Source organism: Strix aluco, chromosome 9, assembly GCF_031877795.1.
Source record: "Strix aluco isolate bStrAlu1 chromosome 9, bStrAlu1.hap1, whole genome shotgun sequence".
Classification (NCBI taxonomy): domain Eukaryota; kingdom Metazoa; phylum Chordata; class Aves; order Strigiformes; family Strigidae; genus Strix; species Strix aluco.
In genome coordinates this window covers 18,695,693-18,719,179 of record NC_133939.1, presented here as the reverse complement: position 1 = coordinate 18,719,179, position 23,487 = coordinate 18,695,693, and the positions used below count along the sequence as shown (strand labels likewise).

The following is a 23,487-nucleotide window of genomic DNA, read 5'->3' as shown; positions in this document are numbered from 1 at the left end:
TCACTGACTCACCTGCCACTGTATGAGCTCATGTCTGACTTATCCTAGGAAGATAGTGAAATATGTCAGGCTTCTCTGAAATATAGCATGTTTTTGTTTTATTGCACCCCTGACATTGCTGTTGGCTGCTGCAGAGGTGAACAGAAAGATGACTGCCCCAACTTGGTTACATTTATCTAAACTTAGTCTCTCGCCTCTTTGTGCCTTGAAAAACCAGATGGGGTTTTGCTTGCACAGCTGTAGGTATGTTAGAGTTAATAAAAAAAAATAAAAATTAAATAACCTTTGAGTTTTGGCTTCAGGCAAAGTAGGTGAAATGATGTGTTTTGGAGATGAATGCTCTTGCAGGAGGCAAGATGTAGCTTGCAGGAGAACATCTGCAACCAATCCATTCTGTATGAGATGGGGCCAAGACTTGTTTGTATCTCAGTACCTGTTCAAACATGTTGTAGCACAGCAAAAAGAGGTTTTGAATGCATTGAGGAAGGGTGGGTAAGAAGGGAAAGAGACATCAAGCTGAATGTTTGCTTAATAGCTTTGATTTCTTCATTAAACTTTTAAGCACTTTAATAATTTGATTAGCTGCTTTCAGAGCACTTTAGAATCTTTTTTTTTTTTCTTTCTTAAAAGAAAAGAGAAAAAACCCTACTCATCGTGGTGCTGCAAAATGAGCTTGCTGTCTGGCCTGGAGCGAATCTGGTAACTGCTTGCTACCTTTGCGTACCCACCCTGAGGACTGCCGGTGGAAGGATATTCTGTAATACATTGATCAAAGAGTGTGCAGAGATTCAGTTACCAGCCTGACTGCCTGGACACTAGAATGCAGCTTCCCAGGCAAATACTCTTTGCCAGCTACTCCCATCCTCTTTGTTCTGCAAGAACTCAATGTAGAATGAACATCTAGCGACTGCAGTTTGCAGAGCTTGTTTGCCTGCCTTTAATTGTGCACTTGAAATGTCTCTGTCTCTTAAGGCCTGTGGCAGCATAGAACAGTTATATGACTCAGGAGCAGCTGAAGTGGTAAGGTTGGTAATAGAGGTTCTCATATTGAGGTTCTCATATCATCATACTGATGGTTCCTATCATCATACTGAGCTCTGTGGTTTAATTTTTTTTAAGCTGACCCCCAAGATGCACATGCAGCTGTATTTCTGATTTGCACATATAACTACTGTGAGTTTTGAATGTGCAGACTGCGTGCGACTAGGATCTGTTGTCAGTGGAGTGTAGCAACTGTTGCTCAGATCTTTTTCCTTCTCTTATGGGCTCGATTCCTTGCTGGGGAACTGATTGGGGCTGAATAAGGTGAAGAATGTGAACACAGTGCCTCTAAAATCCTACCAGAGGGAAGGGGCATGCATTCAAAGTGTTCTGTTTTGCATAGATGGGGTTATAATACTACTCAGGTAACCCAGGTATTATTTTGCCAGTGCTTAAAACCAGCAGGCTACAATATTTTTTTTTTTCTCTCCTCCCCGCCCCCCCCCCCCCCCCCCCCCCCCCCCCCCGGCACCAAATCCTGCTATGACTCTGTCAAAAGTGCTTGCTTAAGCGAGGCAGCCCTGGTCATGTGCTAACATTCTTCAAGGTCCCAACACACAAGCAAATTAAGGAACTGCAAGATGCAGGAATGCCTGTTCTTCGCCTTTGATGTAGACAGAGCTTTTCCACGGTGCGTTTGCTCATCAGAGTGAGGTTACTCTTACTCCTGTGTTTTCACGAATTTGTCGAGTCCCTAGTGACTCTGGGCTGCTGTTCACCTGTGTTCCCTGGCCAGCTACCAGGAAGGCCTCCTACAGCCTGTCCATGCTCGGCAGGTAGACACCCATGCTAGGGATAGCCTTAGGCTCCATGCCACACTGCATGGACTTGTCAGGCTGCGCCTAGAAAGAGAACTGCTGTGTCTGTGGTGCTGCAGCAATGGGTCAGGTTCATTAGCTCTGGCACGTTGCAACTTGTTTTTCAGTCTGGGGGCTGTGCAGAGATGGCTTGGCTGTGTCTGAACTCTTCCTGCATATCGCACACTGGGTTAGCATGTGGCAAGGCAGCAGTCCCTGCAGCTGCACTATGGGTATGCCTCTAGCAGGCCTTGAGCAACAGCACTGTTTGCTTTTGCCTTGCCCTGCAAGGAGTATCATGACCTAGAGAGTCAGTCAGGGCTGTGTTCAGGTGCAGATTGACCTCACTCCCCATGCTGAGGGCTTTAGGTGGCCCCCTTGTCCTTCCTTGAGTTTGCTCTGCTGGACTGCATGAAAAACCTGATGTATAATTCAAGCTGCCTGAATGGGTGTCTGTCCTGATGTGCTGATGACTCATGCAATCTTCCTTTTCTGCCTTCAGAGCTGTGTTGCAGTGACACTCTTGAGCAATAGCAGAGCTCATCTCTGGAGAAATATTCTTTTGGAGAGAGTTTCCAAAATGGTTGGCTATCTGGCATTTTGTTTGCTTGCTGTAGTGCTCCTATCCCAAAATCACCAAGGAAAGTGTCCAAAGCCACGTGGTGGGACGCTCTCTTACTCATGCATTGGCTTAACTCTCCGGTGCAACCATTGCCTTGTCCCCAGATTCCTCCAGCCACCCCTTCATCACACATTGAAACCTCTGTTTGCTCTTCCTCTGAATTGCATATGTAATTATGCCTCCCAGCCCACTACTGCAATGTGAAAAATAGGTTCATCTTGCTTTTTCAAGGACTTTTCAAGGAGCTTGCTCTTTGGAGAGGCAGCACATGGAGAAGCATACATCAGCCTGTGTGGGAATGGGGTGGGGGGGGTTGTTTTGGTTTGGTTTTTTCCCCTTGGCTACATGAGCAGCTAAAACCTGTAACCTACAGCAGTTGGAAGTGCCATGCAGAAAATTAGCTTAGGTTGGTGGAAGAGTTGAGATCGCATTTTTCTTGGCTAATTAAAGGATTAAAGGTGCAGAGATTTAGAGTGAACTGTCAGTGTGCTACAGAAGAGAGCCTTTGATGGTTGAATCCGACTTGAGATTAAACAAATTGCATTTAAATAAGAAATATGTGGCAACAGTTACAGTCTAGCTGGGCCTCTATCATTTGCTGTCTTCCAGGGTCGGGTAGCTGGTGTGCTGTGACTAGGGCTTCTCCTCCCTCACCAGCTTTCTTCTTCCCAAGTGCCTCCCTCTGGGTTGTTTCAACCTGTGCCTGTGTGCTTTATAAAACTGGGCTTATTTCTTCTCAGCCGGTGCTTTGTGCAGAGAAGCTTTGCACGCTACCTTACATGATAATGATTCTGCTGCCATCATAGCAGTAGCATGGTCACATCCTTATGGTGTGTTTTGTCATATTTGTGATCCTATTTAGGGTTTCCTTTGCATCCTGGTGCTTTGCTGTCTGCAACTGGAGAGCTAAATACTTGTTTCCCTGTGGACTCTTTTCTGTTGTTCAGTTGTGAAGCTGGTGGACCTGAACATCTTTTGGGTTATGCTGATAGTTTAATTGTGTCTTCTACATAGTGGCTGATAAAATTCTGGTGGGGTAGTTAGCTTCTGCAGGTTCAAAATACTTGCTTTTTTTTTGGTGCCAGTTGATAGTCTTTAATAGGCTACACTTGCAAATGGCTTGCCAGTGTTAATCCCAACCCTCCTCTGACCTTCTCCTTTGGACAACATTAAATTCAGAGCCAGTAAGGGGCTGGTTTTAAGTCTTACCCCTGATAGCACTTGCAGTGGCACGAGCTCATGAGATTCATAGTAGCTATCTCAGGACAAAGCTTGCTTTCTGCAAGGGCAGGAATTCATCCACACAGCGTCGTGCAGGGCAACAGCACGTTCTGTCCATGGAGGCTTTGCACCTTTGTCTGATGCATCATGTATGAGCTGTAAGGAAAACGGGAGTGCCGGACAGTGTGAGCCAATAACTTCTGATGTTGCAACTCTGTCTTGTCTTGCCTCATTTTGGTTTATTTCTTTTTAGGGAAGAAGGGGCTGGCCTTTAGTTATCTTCAGCCCATATAAGATTGTGAGGGGGTTTTGTTTGCTTTTTTTGTTGGGAAGTCACAAAAATTGAAAATCACAAAACTGAAATCACAAAATTTAAACTGATGAAAAATCTGTTGGAATTCCATAATCACTCAAAAACATGGCATTACTTACTAATTGGGTGTGGTTAGTTGGGAAATCTGACTTTAAAATTATGTTTCCCAGGGAACTATTCCTGTTCTCATCGTTATCCAGTAACAAAGACTGCTTTTTGTTTGGGAAAGCAGACTTGCTTTGAATGGGATAGGTGTTCTCACAAAGCATCTGTGGCTTGGGGTCTTCAGAACTTGCAGTCTGCAAATGGAGCAGTGCAGAGGGAGCAAGGTCTGCAGGGGCAAAGAGCTGTTTGGTGTTCTTCTTGGAAAAGCCATCTTCAGGTTGTGGTCATGAGGATTTGCATCTAAATCCACGTTCATTCCTGTTATATTTCTAGTTAGGTCATGCAGATGACATAATTATCTTCCAGTTACCAAGTGAAATAAATCAATTGTTGGGTATTGAGAGACTTGCTGCAATCTGTTTCCAATAATTTATAGATCTGTAACTATGTCATGGAGCGTTTGGGTAATTATTCCTGATGAGTTTACCTAGCAGGCTTCTAGATTTGCCTGTAAAGTGCATCCAGGTCTGTGCAAGCTTGCTTTATGCACTTGTGCATTCTTGCTGAAATTATAAAGCAACATAAGAATTAGCTAAAACAGGTGTGGAGTATGCTGTGTTCAAGCCTTCTATTTCTCATGCTACGTGTTACTACGCATCTTCCTTTGGCTTGCATGTCAACTGGGATGTGGTTTTCCATTTTTCTCTTGAAGGGTAGGAGATGCAAAACTGAAGATTTTGATTTCTATAAGAGGGATAGGAAAGACTGCTGCTAACACTTCCCAAACTCATTGCAAGCCTTCCTCCCTTTCTAAATGTTGCTCTCCAGAGGGGCAGGGTTCCCTTAGCTGATGCAGTTGCACAGCTTCAGGGCTGCCAGAGAGCACGAGAAAAACTGGAGGAATACCCCAAGCCTGTTATGGGCTTGTTGCTCTTCCTAGCAGAGAAGATGCCACAGCATTGACCTCACTAGCTGTCTGGGGGTGAGGCTCTGTGTTCTGGAGCCAGGGACGTATCAACAGCCTGACTGCTGCAGCAGCGACACTGCTACATTCCTCAGTGTGGTTCTTGACAAGCTGTTTCCCACAGTATGTAGGAAAATCAAGGTCTCTGTTCAGTAAGGCACTCGAGCAAGTGCATAACCTCTAGCACGTGAATATTCCCTGTGAAATGTATTGGGTTCTGTTGGAGTCAGCAAGGCTGCTCCCATCCTTAAAGGTAGGCATCTGCTTAAACACATTGCTGAATCATGTTTTAACTTTGAAAGTAGACTCAGGAGAAACCACATGAGTTGACTCAAGGACTGTGCTTAGCTAGGTCATTGAAGAGGGAAGGAGAGGGCTGAGAGAGAGGAGAATCTGGGTAAAATACGTATCTAGAACCTTGCAAATGCTGGTAATAGCTAGCGACTGTGTTCTTGTCTGACTTTCTCGCCATCCATTCCCAAAGCTTAATTGTATGAATAAAAGGTTTAAAGTCTGCCATTCATCCTAACTATGCTGGAGTTGCTGTCATGCTTTATTGATCTAGCTTAGATCTGAGCTACATCTTTATGTTCTCAGTAAAACTATGACTTGCTCAGTTAAGTGTGATTTTTGTCTTTCCTAATGCTTATGTTTTCTCTGTGAGTCAGAACTAGAATATGGCCTCGTTGGGTTGGTAAATCCAGAGAAGAGGGACATTGGCAGAAATGGTTTCGTTCAGTTTGGATTTTTTGTTTTCTGGGAGGAGAAGAGGGCCCTTATCAAGTGGTGTTCATGCAGAAGAAGAAAATTTGTCCCTGCTCGGTGTCTGCGTATTAGTTTGTTGCCTCGCTCACTATTGTGGCCAGAAAAGCTTTGCTGGCTTTTCACTTTAATTATCAATGAAATGCTCTGCAAGCAGAAGAACAATATTTGCATAGATGTAATTCTGGAAATTGAGCGTAATGTGATCAGGAAATGGGACAGGCCCTGGCTGTTATCATAGAAGAGACTTGCTGGTACCTGCACTTTGTTTCAAATGTAATAAGATCTGACTCAGGAAAGTTTCCTGGACGTTAATAGAGAAAACTCAATGCCCTTTTGGCAAGGGACTGGTGCTAACCTTTCTGCACGGGAACAAAAGAGATTTCTTGCAAATTCATAAATCTGTTCTGAAAGGGCTGCTCACAGTACGCTGAAGATTTAGAGGGAAATGGTCTCCCTCAGAGCAGAAAGGCAGGGGCGTGTGTGTGTGTTCAGGACTTTCTTTTTCTGAGATAGAAGCCAAGGAACAAGGCGCTTGTGTGCGCTGCCAGTGAAATCTCAGCAGGAAGACATGATGCTACTTGCAAGGTATGCACAAGACAAGACCAGAGGCGCCGCAGTGCTTGATTACTGTCAAGGGCTCAGTTGGAACTTGCCTTTGCTCTTTGGCCTGCAGCATTTATGTAGAAATTGGGGACGCTGCTGCTTGCTTCCAAAGCTTTGCCTTGATGGGTCCTGCCCACATCTTAGGCGGGGAGGAAGGGGGGGCTCAGACCCTATGAAGTAAACAGGAAAATTACTCACCTTAATGATGCATTTCACTGGCACTGCTGCTTTGAGAGCCTGTCACATTTAATACTTTGTCTTTCCTTCCATCGCCTCCCATTGGTGTGATTAATACTTTATTAGAAGAATGAAGTGGAGATGTATATGTACCTTCCCTCAGGTGGAATAAATGGGGGGGAAAGGAAGGTGAGTAGGAGAGAAAGGGGATCGCCTTTTTCCATCAGAGCCACTCAGTCTTTGCCAAGAGTGCACGTACAGAACAGCGCTCATTGACTGACTTGGCTGGTGGCTCCTTATTCTGTCGGAGTGTTCAAGTTCACAGATGAGACCTTTGGCCTCCTGATTAGGTACCAGCCCTGCTCCATGGGGTGCAGTGGCTAGTTCGTCACTCGAGGGACAGCCAGGGAGTAGTCCTGCACTTGGTCACAGCACAACATTGAAGTAGGCATTCCCAGCCAAGAAAATATTCACACAGTGATCAACCTGCTCAAACTGCTTAGTCCATTGTAGAGGCAGTGTCGTCTTCTCTGCTCAGGAAAGACCTAATGTGCTTTGGCTGTGGATTTTATAATAGGTAATAAACCCCAAATTTCACAGGGAGGGGGTGGTTTCAGATATTCTCCTGTTTTTCCAAGCTTGGCTGGGCTGTGGTGTCCCAGAGCTCTCACACTATTCTGTCTGACCTGTGTCTTTGGATGAAAGCTTTGGATGAAGAAAAGAGCTACAGGGGGCTACTGTGGGAGAGCCCTGAGCTATCATGTGCACATAACAGGATTTGAAGTTGTGTGTTGCACCATCTGAGGAGACAAGAGTGCTCGGCCAGTGACCCAACTAGGAAGATGGGCCCATATTTGACACGTACTCTTTATCCTTGCAATATGCTGACCCTGTGGTGTTTTGGAAGTAGGTCAGCCCCTTGGCATGAGCCAGAATTTGGGTGGAATCTGTCACCATCTAGCAAAGTGTCCTGTTTTCCAGGGTGTTGAATGGCTGGTGCAGTCGGTGGCAGAGTGCCTGATACCTCCAGGTCTGCCCCTAAATTGCAGCCTTGAGATGTTGCTGACTGAAAAGACTACATTGCTAGAGTAACTTTGTTTGTTGGTGTTTTGGGTTTTTTTTCCCTTAACATATTCTCTCGTCCAGCTTGGCTTCCCTCTGCTGTAACAGATACCATACTAACCATACTAACTCACTTTCCTCTGACATATTAATGAATACCCTTGTTTGCAGATGAGGGAACTAAAAAGAATTTTGGAGTTAGATCTTACATCTGGCATTTCCTTGTACCCTGCTTCCTCCCCATGATCTTCAGCTGATATGGAGCTATCTGAACCTGTGACTGTATCCCAAATTGCTGAGGACCTAAAGCCTATGTCTACTCTGTAGGGGGCTGCAAGGCTTGACCTGCTTGTCTAGGACTCTTAGAGCTGACTCATGTTGATGAAATCAGGTTAGAGTTTGTGGGAGCAGGCTTATTTTGAAGAGCTTTAGGATTTTTGCTTTGCCATTTGCTTATCTTAATTGAGCATGCACAGAAATAATCAGTAGGGACAACCTCTGTGTGCTGCTGTGGTTCTTCCATCCTTACAGTTGAGTTATCACCTTTTGAGTTTCAGCAGGGTACAAAAGCAACTGGGAGATGCACTGAAAGTTGGTGTCTGATTACTCCAGACAATGTTTCCTCTGGCTGGTTAGAGTTTTTGGAGTTTGGCTGGTAGGATGGAGCATGCTGGAACATGCAGACTTGAAACAAGTGAGATCTGGGAGACTAATAGGAAACAAACAGCAGCCTTCCTCTTTGGCTGAACCTGAGACAGATGATTGTAAGAAGGTTTAATCCCCCACGCCAAGCTAAGAGGAGGTTTGAAATGGCCAACCTGGGCTTTACTTAAAGGAGTCCATGAGTAGAACAGGTTCTGGTGCTCAGTATCTGAGGCACGTGAGTCAGGAGCAGTATGTGTTGGGGTGGATTTGCTGTTGAGAGCCTGAATATGTTCTTTTCAGTTTGTTTCTGGAGTCCTTTATAAGAAAATTCTTGTTTCCTTTAAAATACAAGTTGGATCAGACCTTTCTTAAGTCCAGGTTTGACTTCACAAATGCCCTTATGCAGAGGCATACTGGCTTAAGCAGGCAGTGGTTAACATGCTGCCAAAAGTTAAGCATATGCTGAAGTTTTTTTGCTAAATCAGGTCTTGGAGGTTACCACCTGCAACTCTGGTGCATACGTTCTCGTGTAATGAGTAAAATTGCCTGGAAGGACTATTGCTGGTTATCTCACTGTCACAGTGTGTAGCTGGTGTGACACTTGGTGTTATACTGTTTGCATTAGTTTCATGTAAGCAAATGCATGTGGTCACATATGTACTGCACACTCGCTTGCATTACCTGCAAGCGGGTGTGTGTATTTTATATAGACGCAAATACTTGCAACTTCAGTGTAGCAGTTTGTTTGCATCTTCCATCCTTGCTAGGAGGATGTGAGGCAGTCTTTGAGGATAGTGGAGCTATGAAAGGAGGGAAGAAATGCAATGGAGTTATTCATGGAGCTCTTTCTGCACTCACTGTAATGATTAAAAGTCTTGCTGTCACATTTTATTGGCTCACTAATGTTCAATAATCGAAGTGGATGTTTTTCAAATCCAATTTTAACTTAGGCTTTACCCTAAGTTTGTTGACAACTTGTTCACAAATTTTAACACTTCATAGCCTTTAGGCAAGTTTGGGTAGCATAAGAGTGGACTTCCTATGGTGTATGTTTCTTACTGTGGTATCTTATTTGGTAATCAAACAGGCTGCTTATGTTGTTGTGCATTTGTAATACAGAAATCACTGGGAGACCTGGATATCGGCTTGAGAGGCTGAGAGTTGGACAGGATAAAAAGCTTGTGTTCAGCCCTTACACACACAGACACACTCCCCCACACCAAAACGAAAAAACCACCAAAAAACCCCCAGTGCTTGAAATATAACAATGCAGCATGAAGCCCCATGCATGGGAGGCTTTATTTGCAAAATCATCCTAAAGAAAAGTCCTTTGAGGCAGGAGATACCACAGAGTTAGTGTTTTATTGATGGCCTGTAAATTGGCTGTGCTAATGACAATTAATTGGCAGAACCTATGAAAATAACAGCACAGGGATATGCAGAGTCACGAGCAGGGAGACACTCTGATCCTATGGAAATCGCACAGCGTCCAGAGCCTGGTACCCTTGCAAAGCGTGTGTGCTTTGGCCAGTTTGCATCAGCAGGAACTGTGCTACAGTTGGGATAATTCTCATGTGTTTTGCATATGTGTGTAAACTTGTGTTTGCAAGAAGGTATCTGAGAGTGTACATCAGACTTTGTGTAGTAACATAAAATAAATGCTTCATGTGGAAGCTACTTCGTTCAGTGAAAATTCTCACGTTATTTTGTAGCGTGGGATCCTGCTGTCCGTGGGCACTTACTGCGACCCACACGGGAAGATGGTGTTCAGCTTTGGCTTTCAGCACGTTCGCTCTTGTTTCATACCTTTACCTCACATTTTTGGTGTGAAATAGTTTATCAGAAATGCAAATTACTAGACATTATTAGCATCTGAAACTCACTTGGTAGTGCTAAAATTTCAGTTTAGAAACTGGCAGAGAAACTGGATATACACAAGCAGAGTGTGATCTGGGTATGCAAGGTAAGGTCATTTGACTGCAGGAGTCTTATGGTTTTGGATTTTAAAGAAATTAATTTAAAGAATATTTAAAAAATAAAACGGACTAGCAAAGGAAGAGAACTTAACAAAATCAAATAGTAAAGCCTTCCTTATAGCTATTGCTTTGTATCAAAAAATATGCGTAAAATAATTCCTAGCTTGCCTCTGAAGTTTTCCATCGGAGGTTTTTTTCCTCTTGAAATAGGATACTTTTCAGTTAATCCTTTTTTTTCATTGTTCATTTAAAAAAGTGTTTTCAAGCCAAACCTCAAGAGGTCTTCATTTGTTGATGAAATAAGTCTGTAGGTATGAAACTGAAATGTAAAAGCCCTCAAATGTAAAGTTTTCAAATTTACCAGTGTTTCACACTGCAAAATTAGTACAGGGAAATATCAGTGTTAGTTCTGTTATCGTTGTGGCTTTGCTGGCAATGTTAGGTAGGAGTATTCCTAAAGCAGATAATACAGCCTGATCAAGGTAGTTTTGAATTAAAATCTCTGGGTACCCTCAAGCAAGATGCTGAAGTATTGTCACATGAATGTGTACTGGGTCTGGCTGAGCCGGAATTGGTTTTCAAACCACCACAGAATGAATGATCTCATTTTTGTAACGATGGGAGAATCTAGTGGATGCTCCGAATTAAAAATTTTTGGGAATTTCAAGGGGTCTTCTACAGGATGAACACTTGTGCGTGTCCCCGTGCACACTCTTCTCAGCGTTTTCCATCGCTGCCCTCTGAGACGGGGTGCGTGGCTGGGGATGGGTATTTGTGGGGTGGTGGTAGGGGACTGGACAGGAGTGTAGCGCAGGGGAAGTCGCAGGGGTCTGTACGTGGAGGGGGGAGCACGGAGCAGTGTGTCTCTGCCAGGTGGTTGTCACGCAGCTCCCAGAGGGGGGAAAAACTGCTTTTCTCTCCCTTTGCATTGCACGATAGCGTGACGCGGGAGCTGTGCCAGCTCAGCCCAGCGCCAGCGTCCCTTTTCAGCGGCTTGGTGGGCAGCACCGCTTCTCCCACATCCCTGCCCGTGGGCTGAGCCCCGCGGTTCGCCACGTCTGGTGGGGAGAGGGCGAGCGACCTCACCACGGGACTGCAGGCAAGGAAGGATCCAGTGCCAGGCACTGGCCCGCTGGATCCATGTCCGCCGGCTACGTTTCTCCGTTCTCTTGCCTGCCACCCCTCCCCTTTCCCGTTTACCTAAGCAGGTCAACACACACACATATATATGTAATTTTTTTTCACTAAGGTTTCCAAGGTGCAGCACCAGCTGCCGTCGGCGTCCGGTCCGGCGCTGGGAGTGCCGCCTGCCCCGGGGCAGCGCGAAGCTGCACCGACACGCTCCTCCCTGCCTTCTCCCTTTTCTCTTGCGGTTTTCGCGGCGCTGCCCGTCCCCACGCAGCTCGTGGGTCGCGTCCCCCCTCTGCGCTGCCGGCCGGGGGGACGTGGGGCCCACCCGCCTGATGTCAACATCTCGGAGGGTGAGGCCGGGGAGGAATGTGCCGCTCCCAGCCCGGCGCAGGTAATTAATCCCTGGGACTGACAGGTGGCAACAGGCGGCCTTTGGCTGCGGCTCCTGGGGAAAAGCGCTCGGAGGAAGGATTTTCATAGCTCAGCAGCACCGTTCGTGCGCGCCTGGCGAGGCGGCAGGGGCGGGGAGGGGGCAGAGGAGCTCGAGGGGAAAACAAAGTTTAAGTCTCTGCAAAGGCGGATGCCCTTGGGTGAATCGCTGCCCTTCCCCAGGAGGAAAAAGCGGGTGACATGGTTTTTCCTTTTGCCCCGGGTCACAGAAGCTTGGTAAATGCCCTCAAAGCACTGGTGAGGCAGCATCAGCATCCCCTCCTGCTGCCATCCTCCCGCGTCACCGCATGCTTGCTGGTGCAGTGGGCTGTGAGTCTGGGGGTTGTCACTACACATGGTGGATCTGTAGGCACATCAGGGCTGATGATGGCTGGACCTATTGGTCATGCTCATGGTTTGAATGTCTGCTATGTCCTCTAGCAGCGAGCTGTCCGCTTTTCTCTGGAGCCTGATGAGACAGAGGACCTCAAACTGGAGATGCAACAAGTCAGCTAGTAAGCCGTGGGGTTAAGGGTATGCTGAGCCAAAGGTTAAATCTGGCAGGAGATATCCATGTCTGCAGCACTCCTGGTAGAACTCTTCTTAGGCTTCCCCCCTGAGCATCCTCTGGGTACAAGTTAGTTCCTACGAGTGTGTGTGCATGAGCACACCCGTGTATCTGGTGTGTCCCCCCATGCTCCCAACAGGTTTTTTTGTGAATGAAAAGTTAAATCACTGTTCATCAAAGCAAAAACACTTAAGGTGCATGTGTGAATCATGATTTTTATTCTTAGTAGGTGGCTTACTTTCTTCCCACTGCCTTTTTTTCTCCTAAATGAATAAACCTGGTGCAGGTGATTTTCTATTTATTTGTGGCTCTCCTTGTTCTCATCCATGAATACTTTCATGCAAGTAAATGTCACTTTCCCACTCTTCTAACCTGTTCTTTTTTCCCCTTCTTGGAGTTAGTTTGATAGGGGAGAAAGCATAGCTGACCGACAGCTTAGAAAACATCAAGTTAAAATTAATCTAGTGTTTAACTGAGTTGAACTAAAACGTGACTACTTGAAAGAAGTTTGCAAAAGATTTGAAAGACCTGTTGATCTGAGTAGAAGGGGCTCAGGGAGCTGTCACGCCATAAGCCAACCTCTGGGATCACCTTCAAGTTGACATCCGTCAGCATTCATAGAGCTGACGGAACCCCGCTCCTTTTAAAGACTTAGGGGCCATAATCCCTCGGCTAGATCAGATAGTAAAACAGATACTAGGGGTAGATTTCCAAAGTAGTGTTTGGGGGATTTTTCTGCATCAGAGTTTTGCAGGGGAATTGAATGCTCAGGGTAAAGCCATTGCAGCTTGTATTGCACGAAGCACTTACTTCCAGGAGACTTCTATCCTCTCTAGGAAAAATTTTCTATTTGAGAGGTGAAAAGTGTTTTGTTTTCTCTTTTAAACCCTTTGTTGACACACCTTCTGGAGAAGGGGCTTGCTGAGAAATTAGACAGGTGTTGCCTGATGGTAGCTGGTGTGTGTGTATTGTGGTACTAAATTACCAGCCAGGGTGCCAAGAGCGGGTAATACAGTATGTCTGCACAGGCAGGTGGGGAGGGCAGAGCTGCAGGCACTGGAATATTTTCTTCTTTCCTTTTAAAACATATTATTAAGTAAAAAGCTAAATTCACTGTTGTTTTTAGTAATCTTTTGAAGTCTGCTTATTTGGACATGACATGTAGCACTTGAACCCCAAAGAAAAGCCCAGGCCAAAGCTCTTTCCTCTCCCTCTTGAACAGATAACATGTCACCAAGCTCCACTCTTTTGTTTTAAATAACTTTCTGGTCCATACATCTGGTAGAAGTGGTGTTTGCACTCCTCAGGCTGTTGGCACAACTTTTGTTCCTGCTGCTAGATAATGACTGTTGTCAGCTTACGAAATGATAGGCTTGTTGATTGGGTCGATCTCATTTTTGCTCCTAATTAATTTAGTTTTCCTACTCAAGCAAGTGGCAGAAGTGCATTGATTAATAGTCATGCTCTGGATTTCTGGGAATTGCTTGTATTGTGATCTTGCCCCTCATACAGTGAGTGTCTGTCAGTTCCCATAGCAAAATGGTGGGCAGGGGGACCATCACCTCCTGCAAGGTGGGGTGTTTTGGGGACCACTGGGGAGAGGCACCTGTGCCGAGAGGAGCAACCCTTGCTTGCAGTCACTCTGAATGCACAGACAGCTCCTGCCTCGGGTTTTTTTTTCTGACGCTTATTTACTTTGAAATCTATATGCAATATCCTGTCTTCCTCCGTGGATATAGTGATTATCACTGATCCAGTACGAAGTCACCATGACCTAGTTGTTCACATCTATTTATGCCAATAAATGGCTGGGCGTCAGGTTACCCACGGTTGCAGCAAAGTTGGCAGGGTGGGAAACTCAAGCCCCTTACTGTCTGACAGCAGGTACCCCATGGACAGATTTACACCGGTGTTAAATGACTGGCTGCTCAGTGATTACACGCTCACGGATGGCTGTGCCTGGGGTAGATGGGAAATCGTAGCTGCATGCCATGTCCCTGAGCCCTGTGAAGCTTGAACTACTCTTGCAATCAGGTGACAAAAAGGTGGCACAGCCTTCCTGCTGTCTCGTCCACCTCCGTGCTGGGCACTGCTGGTCACTTCCCTGTGCCCTGACCATGTCTTAAAGCAGAGGTGGGCTCCTGGCCACCTTCCTTTTCTGGCATGCCAAGTCTGAGGTGTTGGCTAGAGCCTGGAGATCTCAAGTCTGTTCTGTGTTTTGGGGACATACATATATATATTTCTTTGTTGGATGGGCTTGTTCATTGTAACACATTAACCCTTGGCTGTTTGTTTTCTGTGAATTTAAGCTGCAGGTCCAATGCCTTCCTTGCTGGTTGTAGCCAAAGGGGTCTCACAGTTGGGGTGCCAAAGGGCGGACACAGAGCAGATCCCTTCCTTTGCTGTCAGAGGGGCCACACTGTTTTGTCTGGAGCATCGGTATTCATACTGGTGTTGGGTGCCTCTCCTGTCCTTCTGAAAGCAGTGATTTTTATTTTCTCTTTTCCCCCCTTCTTGTAACCCCAGATTTCTGTCTTTGAAGATATTATACAGAAAACTACAGTCAACAGCAACACTCCTGATCTGTGACCGAGGGGTGTGTATCTCCTTCCATTTGTTCAATTCTCCAGATGCCTGCAGACACCGGACACGTTGGCTCCTGGCGTGTGATGTGCCCTCCCTGTGCCATTATGCTTCCATATTTATGCTTTCATTTCGGCCCATCGCCTTTGGGTGCCCAACTTCTTTACACTTCAACGATGTTAAGGCATCCAAGTGATTAGTTGGCTTTTTGAGATTTTTGAGGTTTCTGCGCTTGAAACCTTCACAATGCTACTAGCAAACTGATGTGTTGAGGGAAACAATGCTGTCTAAGTTTTCTTCCTCTTTCAAATGTAAGTGATTTTTTCCTACCTCTTGAGATGAAAAGACAACATAGTGAGCTCACTCTTACCTTCAGTAAGGAATTGCTTTTTAATTAAAAAACAATAAGGAATTTCAGGTTAAAAAGATGTATGATATAAATCACCATCTAGATCTGTTTCGCAACTTTTTTTTTAAATTGTTTGGCACGTTCCCCATTTCCGCGGGCTGGGTAAATCCTTTGTGGGTTTAATCTCTAGCCTGCAGGCACATAAAATGCATTGCACAATTTGGCCTTTGCATTTTAAAGATTATTTTTTGTTTCCTTAGCTTAAATACCTGTAGCATCTTCTCTGCCATATGGCAGGGTGGCATTGACATAGGAGGGAAGGGACTGGCTTGGCTCATTTTTAATCCTTCTCTCCTCCCCAGTGTCTTTCCTAACTTTGTTTTTTCCTATGTTAGCGATGTGTACACTTTGAAATGTAAATAATCCCTGAATATCACTCGCTAATCCTTCTGCTGCCATGTCACCCGCCACCTACCCATGCATGCGCCAGCTCTTCCCATCCCAGCAGGGTGGACAGCCACACCGTACTCTCAACCTGTATGAACCTGTTAGTGCTCTGTTTGAACTGTTGGGACCGGAGCTGTGTCGGCCACGGCTGCTAGAGACATTTTTTTGAGAAAACAACCACCTTGGGGCTTTCACTTTTCTTTCTCTACAAGAACCAAAGAGATGGAAGTGGGGAAATGCCAGCAATTCCTGTGGGTTATGTGGTTAGAGTTACTGGGAGAGCTCTGCGCTCACAAATGTCTGAGCACCGGGAGAAAACTGAATGCCTTTGGAGTGGGGTACTGACGAAAACTGTTGTATTTTGAAAAAACTTTGTACAGCAGAGGAGACCGGAAAGTCTCCTTCATGGGGGGCATCCAGAAAAATGGGTTCAGGTTACACTGCGCTGAACCACATAAGAGTTTCCTTGCAACCATTCCTGCTAAGCACATGCCCTTATTTCAGTGAGGGTTTTTGAACAGAAACCAATGACTTCAGCTCATGCCTTGATGTTTTGCTGAGTAAAGGTTTCCAGATGTGAACACACTTCAGGAAAATGCTTCACCAGTGTTACTGCTTTAGTGTGGAACATCTTAAAAGAGGAAATCTAATATGCTCCAAATTAGCATAGTGAATAAGAGCATCTTGTTCTGCTCCAGGTGTTCATTGCATGATCACAGCCTCCCTTTTGGAGCCAGCTGCTGGGTTGTGCTCTAGGTCTCACCATGGATCTGGTCTTTGGGCTGTTCAGCTCTTCTGATCTTTGATTGTTCAAAAAAAAAAATCTTTTTAATTTTCTTTACCTCTTTCATGGACATAATGCTTTGAGTTTAGAAGTGTGGAGACTGCTACAGAGGTGGTCAGCAGAGACGTGAGGTGCTTTTAAAAGATGACTGAAATGTCAGATTTGGTACAACTCCCAAATTGGTCAGGGTCTTGCTTTCAAGTACTGTTCAGTTCCAAGATTTGTGTTTTTATTTCATTCCTCTGCAGAAGCAGGAGGGCTTCTTCAAAATAGGATGAAATGCTTTACGTGTGGTTTATGGTGCTTCCAGGATTACAGAGTGCTGTGAAAAGAATAGTGTCTGTTTTGTTAGGTGGGTAATGTGTGTCCCTTGGAAGAGGGGATGTGTGCCCAAGAGAAATAAAGACTATATTTGTTCGTGTAAAAGCAGTGCTCTTTATCTGAAGATTTTTGCCTTTGGGAAAGATAAGATGTAGATTTATATTGAGCTATTCTAAAACAGATAAAAGTCTAGGGGGTTTTGCCGCTTACCTGGAAGTGTGGTTGTTTTGTGAACAAATGCAATGCACATGCAGTAGCTGGTGCATTGAGCTATGTGTGCAAACCCATCTCCATCCTGCTGGCATGCCTCCATCTCTGGCTGAACATCCTGACTCTCTCTTGCTCTTTTCCCTATCCAGTATTCCACAGAACTGAAAAAATTGTACTGCCAGATCGCCAAGACGTGTCCTATCCAGATCAAAGTGATGACCCCGCCACCTCAGGGAGCTGTCATCAGAGCTATGCCAGTCTACAAGAAAGCTGAACATGTCACCGAAGTGGTCAAACGCTGCCCAAACCATGAGCTGAGCCGGGAGTTTAATGAGGGTAAGGAAGGCTGTGCTTTGCTGGCAGTCCCTCTCCAAAGCTGCTTGGCTGATAAGTGGCCAGTGCGGGAATTTAGCTGCAGCTTCACAGTAAACCTGCTGAAAGCAGACCTGCCTGCCACATCTTGTGCAGCTTTTTATTTCCCGCACTTAGCAGGAAGCTTCATACTATACTTTAGCTGTCCCTGTGCAAGCACGTCCTTGGGAAGAAAGTACTAAAATAAACCTCACGCCTGCCCAGGTTGGATGGATGTCTGTCCCCATGGTAGGCAATGCCCTTCTGGCAGCCTTTCCCCACTCTGCTTTTGCTCCCGCAATGAGAAGCAGCTGTTCTTGTGCTCAGGAATGAGCTTCCACGTCGTTGGGACAGGGATCTAGTAACAGGATGCAATATCATCTCCAGTCCTTAATCCACGCCTCAAAGACGGAGGGACTGTTTATCTCTCGCAGGATAATGCTAAGTGCCAGCATCAACTGTAGGCAACCTTCCTGTACATTTAACACTATCAGTTCAGTATTAACGTTTTGATCTTTTACTTGCTTCTCCTCATGTTAGTGAAGTAGCAGCTGTTTTAAAAATGTCCTGGGGTTTTCTGCAAACTCATGGGCTGGGCTCTGTTTTGCCTTGGCCACTTAAGTTCACATAAGTTCAGATGAGCATCTGTTTTATTCTACGTGCATTATTTATCTCCTACTGTAAAAAAACCTGGTTGGTGTCAGTTAGCAGGATGTCTTAGGAGCCTGGATCCCTTTGCTGGTTACAGTGCAGTCAGCTAGACAAGCCAAAAATAAGTAAGGACTTGGGAGTGTAAAATCAGAGTGGAGCAAGACAGCTCTTAGAAATAGTTTTTCATATTAGAAAGTGCTTTTCTGACAACTGGATTTTTTGATACCCTCAAAATAGTGGAGTTTGAAGAAAGAAAAAAGCCCCAATAAATTCTTATTATGAAATAATTATTTCTCTAGAAATATGCTGTATTTTGAGTATGAATTGAACAGTTCAAACAAATTCTTGAGATGAACCCATAACAGGCTTCTCTCCTCAGAATTTAGTTCTATATTGCAGCAACACTGAAGAAAATTTTTAGGAAGGATTTTTTTTTTTTAAATTACTGGAAAAGGGACCTAGAAACAAAGAAGATCGTGTTCCCTTCTGCTGCTGCTGTAAGCAAGTGTGATTTTTCAAGTTGACCATTAATTACATGTGTATTTCTTTTGCTGCTTGAATGGTTTTTAGCTCTTCAAGATCAAGACTGATGGGAGGGAAGGGAACAGGGCTAGCAATTGACAGGGAAAAGTATAGGAATTGAGACTTGAAGGAATTTGCTTTGTGTATGCATTAGGGGGAGGAAAAGAAGGGCTTTCAGATGGCATGAAAATCCACATGGAGTTATCTGCTGAAAGAGTTGTGTGAGCTGCCATTCAGTTTGGGCTTGCTTAGTCTGTGATGTTGGGAAGCCAGTGCTCAAGTTTACTCATAGGTGTCCAGCGTGAGCTTGAGAAAGTCTGCGTTGCCTTTGATGCCTGGCTGCAGGGACCTTGGGAAGGGATGCTATAAGGGCTGGGAGGTACGCATGTGCTCTGAAAGACCTCTGGGGCCAAGTGCAGGGGTTTCCCTTGATGGAAGATCTTGCTGCTCTGTGCATGACCTTGCTTCACTGAACGGTGTCTCTTGTTTTTTGCCTCTTGCCCTTGCAGGGCAGATTGCACCTCCCAGCCACTTGATCAGGGTGGAAGGGAACAGCCATGCCCAGTATGTAGAAGACCCCATCACTGGGAGGCAGAGTGTGCTGGTCCCCTACGAGCCGCCCCAGGTACGTTGTGAGCTCAGGTGGTGGCATCCTGGCACAAAAGGGTGGGGGTTGTAACCCTAGTCAAAGGAGTTGGGATATTGTGCTTTCCCCATCCTCATCACAATGAATCCCTTCTTCGTCTTCATCAGAAGAGATCTTTTAAACACCCTCTTTATCCCTTGAGAGCAGTTTTTCATTTCTTTTAAGGAAGCCTTGTGGGGGGTCCTATTTCATGCTAGTCTGATTGCAGCACAGCTGTGAAAGTACAAGTGGAGAGCCTGGAAAAAGCAGAGCTTTCCATCCACCATCCCTTCTGCTCATCCCCTTTGTCTCATCCAGGTTGGTACAGAGTTCACAACAGTCTTGTACAACTTCATGTGTAACAGTAGCTGCGTGGGAGGGATGAACCGTCGCCCAATCCTCATCATTGTGACACTGGAAACCAGAGAGTAAGTAGTGCATCATGAGTGTAGCCCTTTGCTTGAAAGGTGGCCTTGTGGCTCCTTTTCTGCTCAGGGCAGTATTGCATATCCTTAGGGACAGTTTGATGCAAGGGGCCATGGGATATTTTTCAAATCTTTGCAGGTGGGAGTTGTCCAACACCTGGGACATCCTGACTGGGAAATGGGAGGTTTGGGTCTGTGCATAGTCTGGTGTGAAGTTGAGGAACACTACTGGCCCACATCGGAGCTGCCAGCTGACATTTCCTCTCACCTCTCTTCCCAGTGGGCAAGTCCTGGGCCGCCGATGTTTCGAAGCCCGCATTTGCGCTTGCCCAGGCAGAGATCGCAAAGCAGACGAGGACAGCATCCGCAAGCAGCAAGTTTCCGACAGTACAAAGAATGGTGATGGTACGAAGCGCCGTAAGTAGCTGGCAGAGCTGGGCAGATTGCAAATCATGCTGTCACCGGGTGCAGGTGCAACTGTGGTGCTTGTGCCGCAGGGATGGAGCGGTGCTGTGCATGGGCTTGCAGGCAGGAGGGCATTAGGCATCTGTTCTCCCAGGGTCAATCAGTCTGAAAAATGAGCTGGTGTTCACAAACAGCATTTGTCAAATCTGGGTTTGCAGGCTCCCTTGAACCACTGCCTGTGTTAGATTAGCCCTGCCAGCAGTGGCTGGAGGGGGTGTTTATTTGCCACCCTCAAGGTACATGTCTGGGACTCTGTAATCATTTTTTGAACCTTTACTGCTTGTTTGGGACTGTGCTGTCATCCTCCGCTACTTCTAGCCAGCGTCTCATGTTGTGGCATGTGTCTTCCAACCACAGGGATCTAGATTAAGACTGCATGTAAAACCTGCTGTGCATCGGAGGTGCTCTGGCAAGTGGCGCCTCTGTGTTCTCTCAGAGATGCAAGATGTGGAAACCCAGCTTTGGTTTCCTACGTATTTTCAGTGATAGCACTAGGCTGAATGGCAAGGCAGCAGGTTTTAACAAGAGCCAGATTGGAAGGGGGCTTCGTTTTTGCAGTGAATTCTGCATGCTCCCTGCCTGTGGTCTTACCTTCATGGATCACTGGTCCACCAACATCTCGTGAGGACTGTAATACCAAAGCCCGCAGTCTTTCCTGCAAAGAGCCGGTGCTTGTTCTAGGTACGGCTTGCTGGGGTTTTGCCATATATCCAGTGTTCCTTGGCTGATGTGTTTCCCCAAGCAGTATGGCCACCCAACATCTACAAAGTCATGTCTGCCTTATGGAGCCAGGAGCTGCAAGCACTGTTCTGGAGTGGTTCAGGCAGAGACCCTTTCAGAGCACTGCAGATCTGAGCTGGCCATGCACTTCATGTCTCTTTTGTATCTCTCTTTTCATTTTCTTCTTCTTTTTTTTTTTTTTTTTTAATGGGATGCTTTTGGGGTTTCTCTTCCAGCTTTTCGACAAGGAACTCATGGCATACAGATGACATCTATCAAAAAAAGACGTTCCCCAGATGACGAGCTCTTATATTTGCCGGTGCGTTCTCTCTATTTTTGCATTTACCCTATGTTTAGTATCTTCCTCAGTGATTTGAGGCAAGTCAGCTGCTCACCTAGACCTCAGAGAGAACTGAGGATGGGGATGAGATGTGAAATTTTTTTTTAATCCCCGGAGATACCTATTTTAAATACATATTTCAAACAAAAAATATGAAAAATCCCATTAGCTGCTGAATGAGAGTGGCTCGCGCAAGGCATGTGAGAACATTCCAAGGGATCTGTCTGTTCTGGTGGAAATGTTGTCTTGGAGACCTAACTGGGTTTCCTCCTCTGTCATTTCTGGGTCTGTGGCACTTGAACTTTCTCTAGAGATAATGGGTGTTGTCTTACTGACAAAGGTGGATGGTTCTGTAGCTTTTGTATGTGTTACTATTGTAATGTAGTGATAAAAGTGAAATGTCTGTATTGAAGGAAGGGTCAGAAAGGACAATAAGTATCTGTAATTGTCTGTTTAGCTGCCTCCCCATGAGCCACATTTAATTGGATAAATTGCAAACCATGGTGTGATTAGAGGAGAAGTGAGATCTAAACCCAACACCCAAATTCAAGTACTCTTTTTTTCCTCAGGGCACCAGATCTGCTTACATCTGAGGCAGGTAGAGACATTTTCTGTCTAACAGATTGGATCAGAATCTTACTTTTAGTTGGTATAGATTTACATCAAGCAAGATGACAACCCCAAGATGTTCATTAGCCTGCAGTGTCAGATTATCGCTCTTCAACATTATCTGCTGTACCTCTAGTGCAAGGTTTAGCGGTTTTATTGCATATGCATAGTGTATAAACAGAGTATTTGCATCCTGCTCTGGTTGTTTACTTGACTTTATCTAAAACTCACTAAGGTGGCTGTCACTAAGGAGTGTAGATGCAGTCCTTTAAGGCTTTTCTTTTCCCCCCTTTCCTTTTGCCATGATCCAGGTGAGGGGACGGGAGACATATGAAATGCTACTAAAGATCAAAGAGTCCCTGGAACTAATGCAGTACCTTCCCCAGCACACGATTGAGACCTACCGGCAGCAGCAGCAGCAGCAGCACCAGCACTTGCTCCAGAAGCAGTGAGTATGAGTGAGCTTCCAGTGACCTGTGTGGTGAGGACGGTGGGGAAGGGGGAGAGAGGAGAGAGACACAGAAGGCTTCTGCACAGTTGTTTGTAGGGATGTGGTGCTCAACCAGGGGCCAAGCACTATTAGAATACTGCATTGGCAAAATCTTTCCAACAGCATAGCTGCTTGTCAACCCCGTGGTCAGAGCTGGTAGAAATTGATGCCAGGAGTTTGGCTAAAGCCAAGTTTCTGTACAGAACTTGAGAGAGTGAGTTTGAGATCCAGATTTCATGACCTGTGCAATGGGAGAAAGCAGTCCTCGTTCCCCAAGCGCACATTCTGACTGCTTGCAAGGTCCGTCTCTAGTCTCTCGTCCCACACAATTCACCTTTTGGCCTCAGAGAGTGAGGCTCAGTGCCTTGTTTCTGACTTCCAACTGGAGCCCAAGGTGCAGCGCAGCAAGGCAGTGCCACTGAACAGCCTGCAGCCAGAAATGTGCTGATGTGTGTGCCTGAGCTGGAGAGCGCAGGGTGGGTGTACTCTTCTCTCATCTGCTCCATGGGAACAGCAGCAAATGTGGAAACATCTCCATGCCTTCTCCAGGGTATCCATCAGCATCTTGCCAAGAGCATGTGGAACTAGGACTGTGAGCACCGGCTCGGCCGAGTGCTTGGATCCCGCTGCTGTGCGTCTCTGGGGCTATTGGAGGGCTGGTGTCTCAGTGGCATATAAATACTGTAGGTTCCTCAGCTATAAAATGAGAAACTGAAAGTTGGGAGTGAGGGTGAAACATGTACGAATCCCTTTGTGACCAGTGGATGCTTAAAAAAAGACTATGCATGCACTTTTAAAGTGTTTTTAAAAACTCTGTTTTGTCATTGACTTTCCACATTGCGCATGAGAAACTTTCCATCCGGGCAGACGTAGTCCCTATCTGAACTCAGCTGGCAGGGCTGTGCCAGAATTACTTTGGGTGGTGTAAGTGCCAGGAGGATGGGGAGAAGAAGGGCCAAATAAGTGTCTGGTTTCCATTTTCCCCTCTGTTCCCAAAGCTTTGCAGTTACAGAGACTGGGTCAGAGAATGACTTCCCAGACAGACCGTAAGCAGTGTCATTCATGGGCATTGCTTCACCTGCTGTATCGGGTGACAGAAAATAGCCACCCGGGCTGTAGGTAGCCGCCAGCGGTAGTGCTTAGGATCTCACGCGTTCCTGCTGGTAAGCTCACGCG

General features: G+C 45.8%; 1 protein-coding gene across 3 annotated transcripts in view; it reads left to right on the top strand.

Annotated features, from left to right (window-relative positions):
* TP63 (tumor protein p63) overlaps nucleotides 1-23,487 on the top strand; it is a 104,393-nt gene that overhangs the window by 67,027 nt on the left and 13,879 nt on the right. For 2 of the 3 annotated variants that reach the window (XM_074834554.1, XM_074834555.1), the window contains 6 exons: nucleotides 17,263-17,449; nucleotides 19,147-19,262; nucleotides 19,581-19,690; nucleotides 19,968-20,104; nucleotides 21,109-21,191; nucleotides 22,133-22,269. In XM_074834554.1, coding sequence (XP_074690655.1) covers nucleotides 17,263-17,449; nucleotides 19,147-19,262; nucleotides 19,581-19,690; nucleotides 19,968-20,104; nucleotides 21,109-21,191; nucleotides 22,133-22,269 — 770 coding nt within the window. The remainder of the gene's footprint in view (nucleotides 1-17,262; nucleotides 17,450-19,146; nucleotides 19,263-19,580; nucleotides 19,691-19,967; nucleotides 20,105-21,108; nucleotides 21,192-22,132; nucleotides 22,270-23,487) is intronic. The other variant, XM_074834553.1, reaches the window with a different exon arrangement.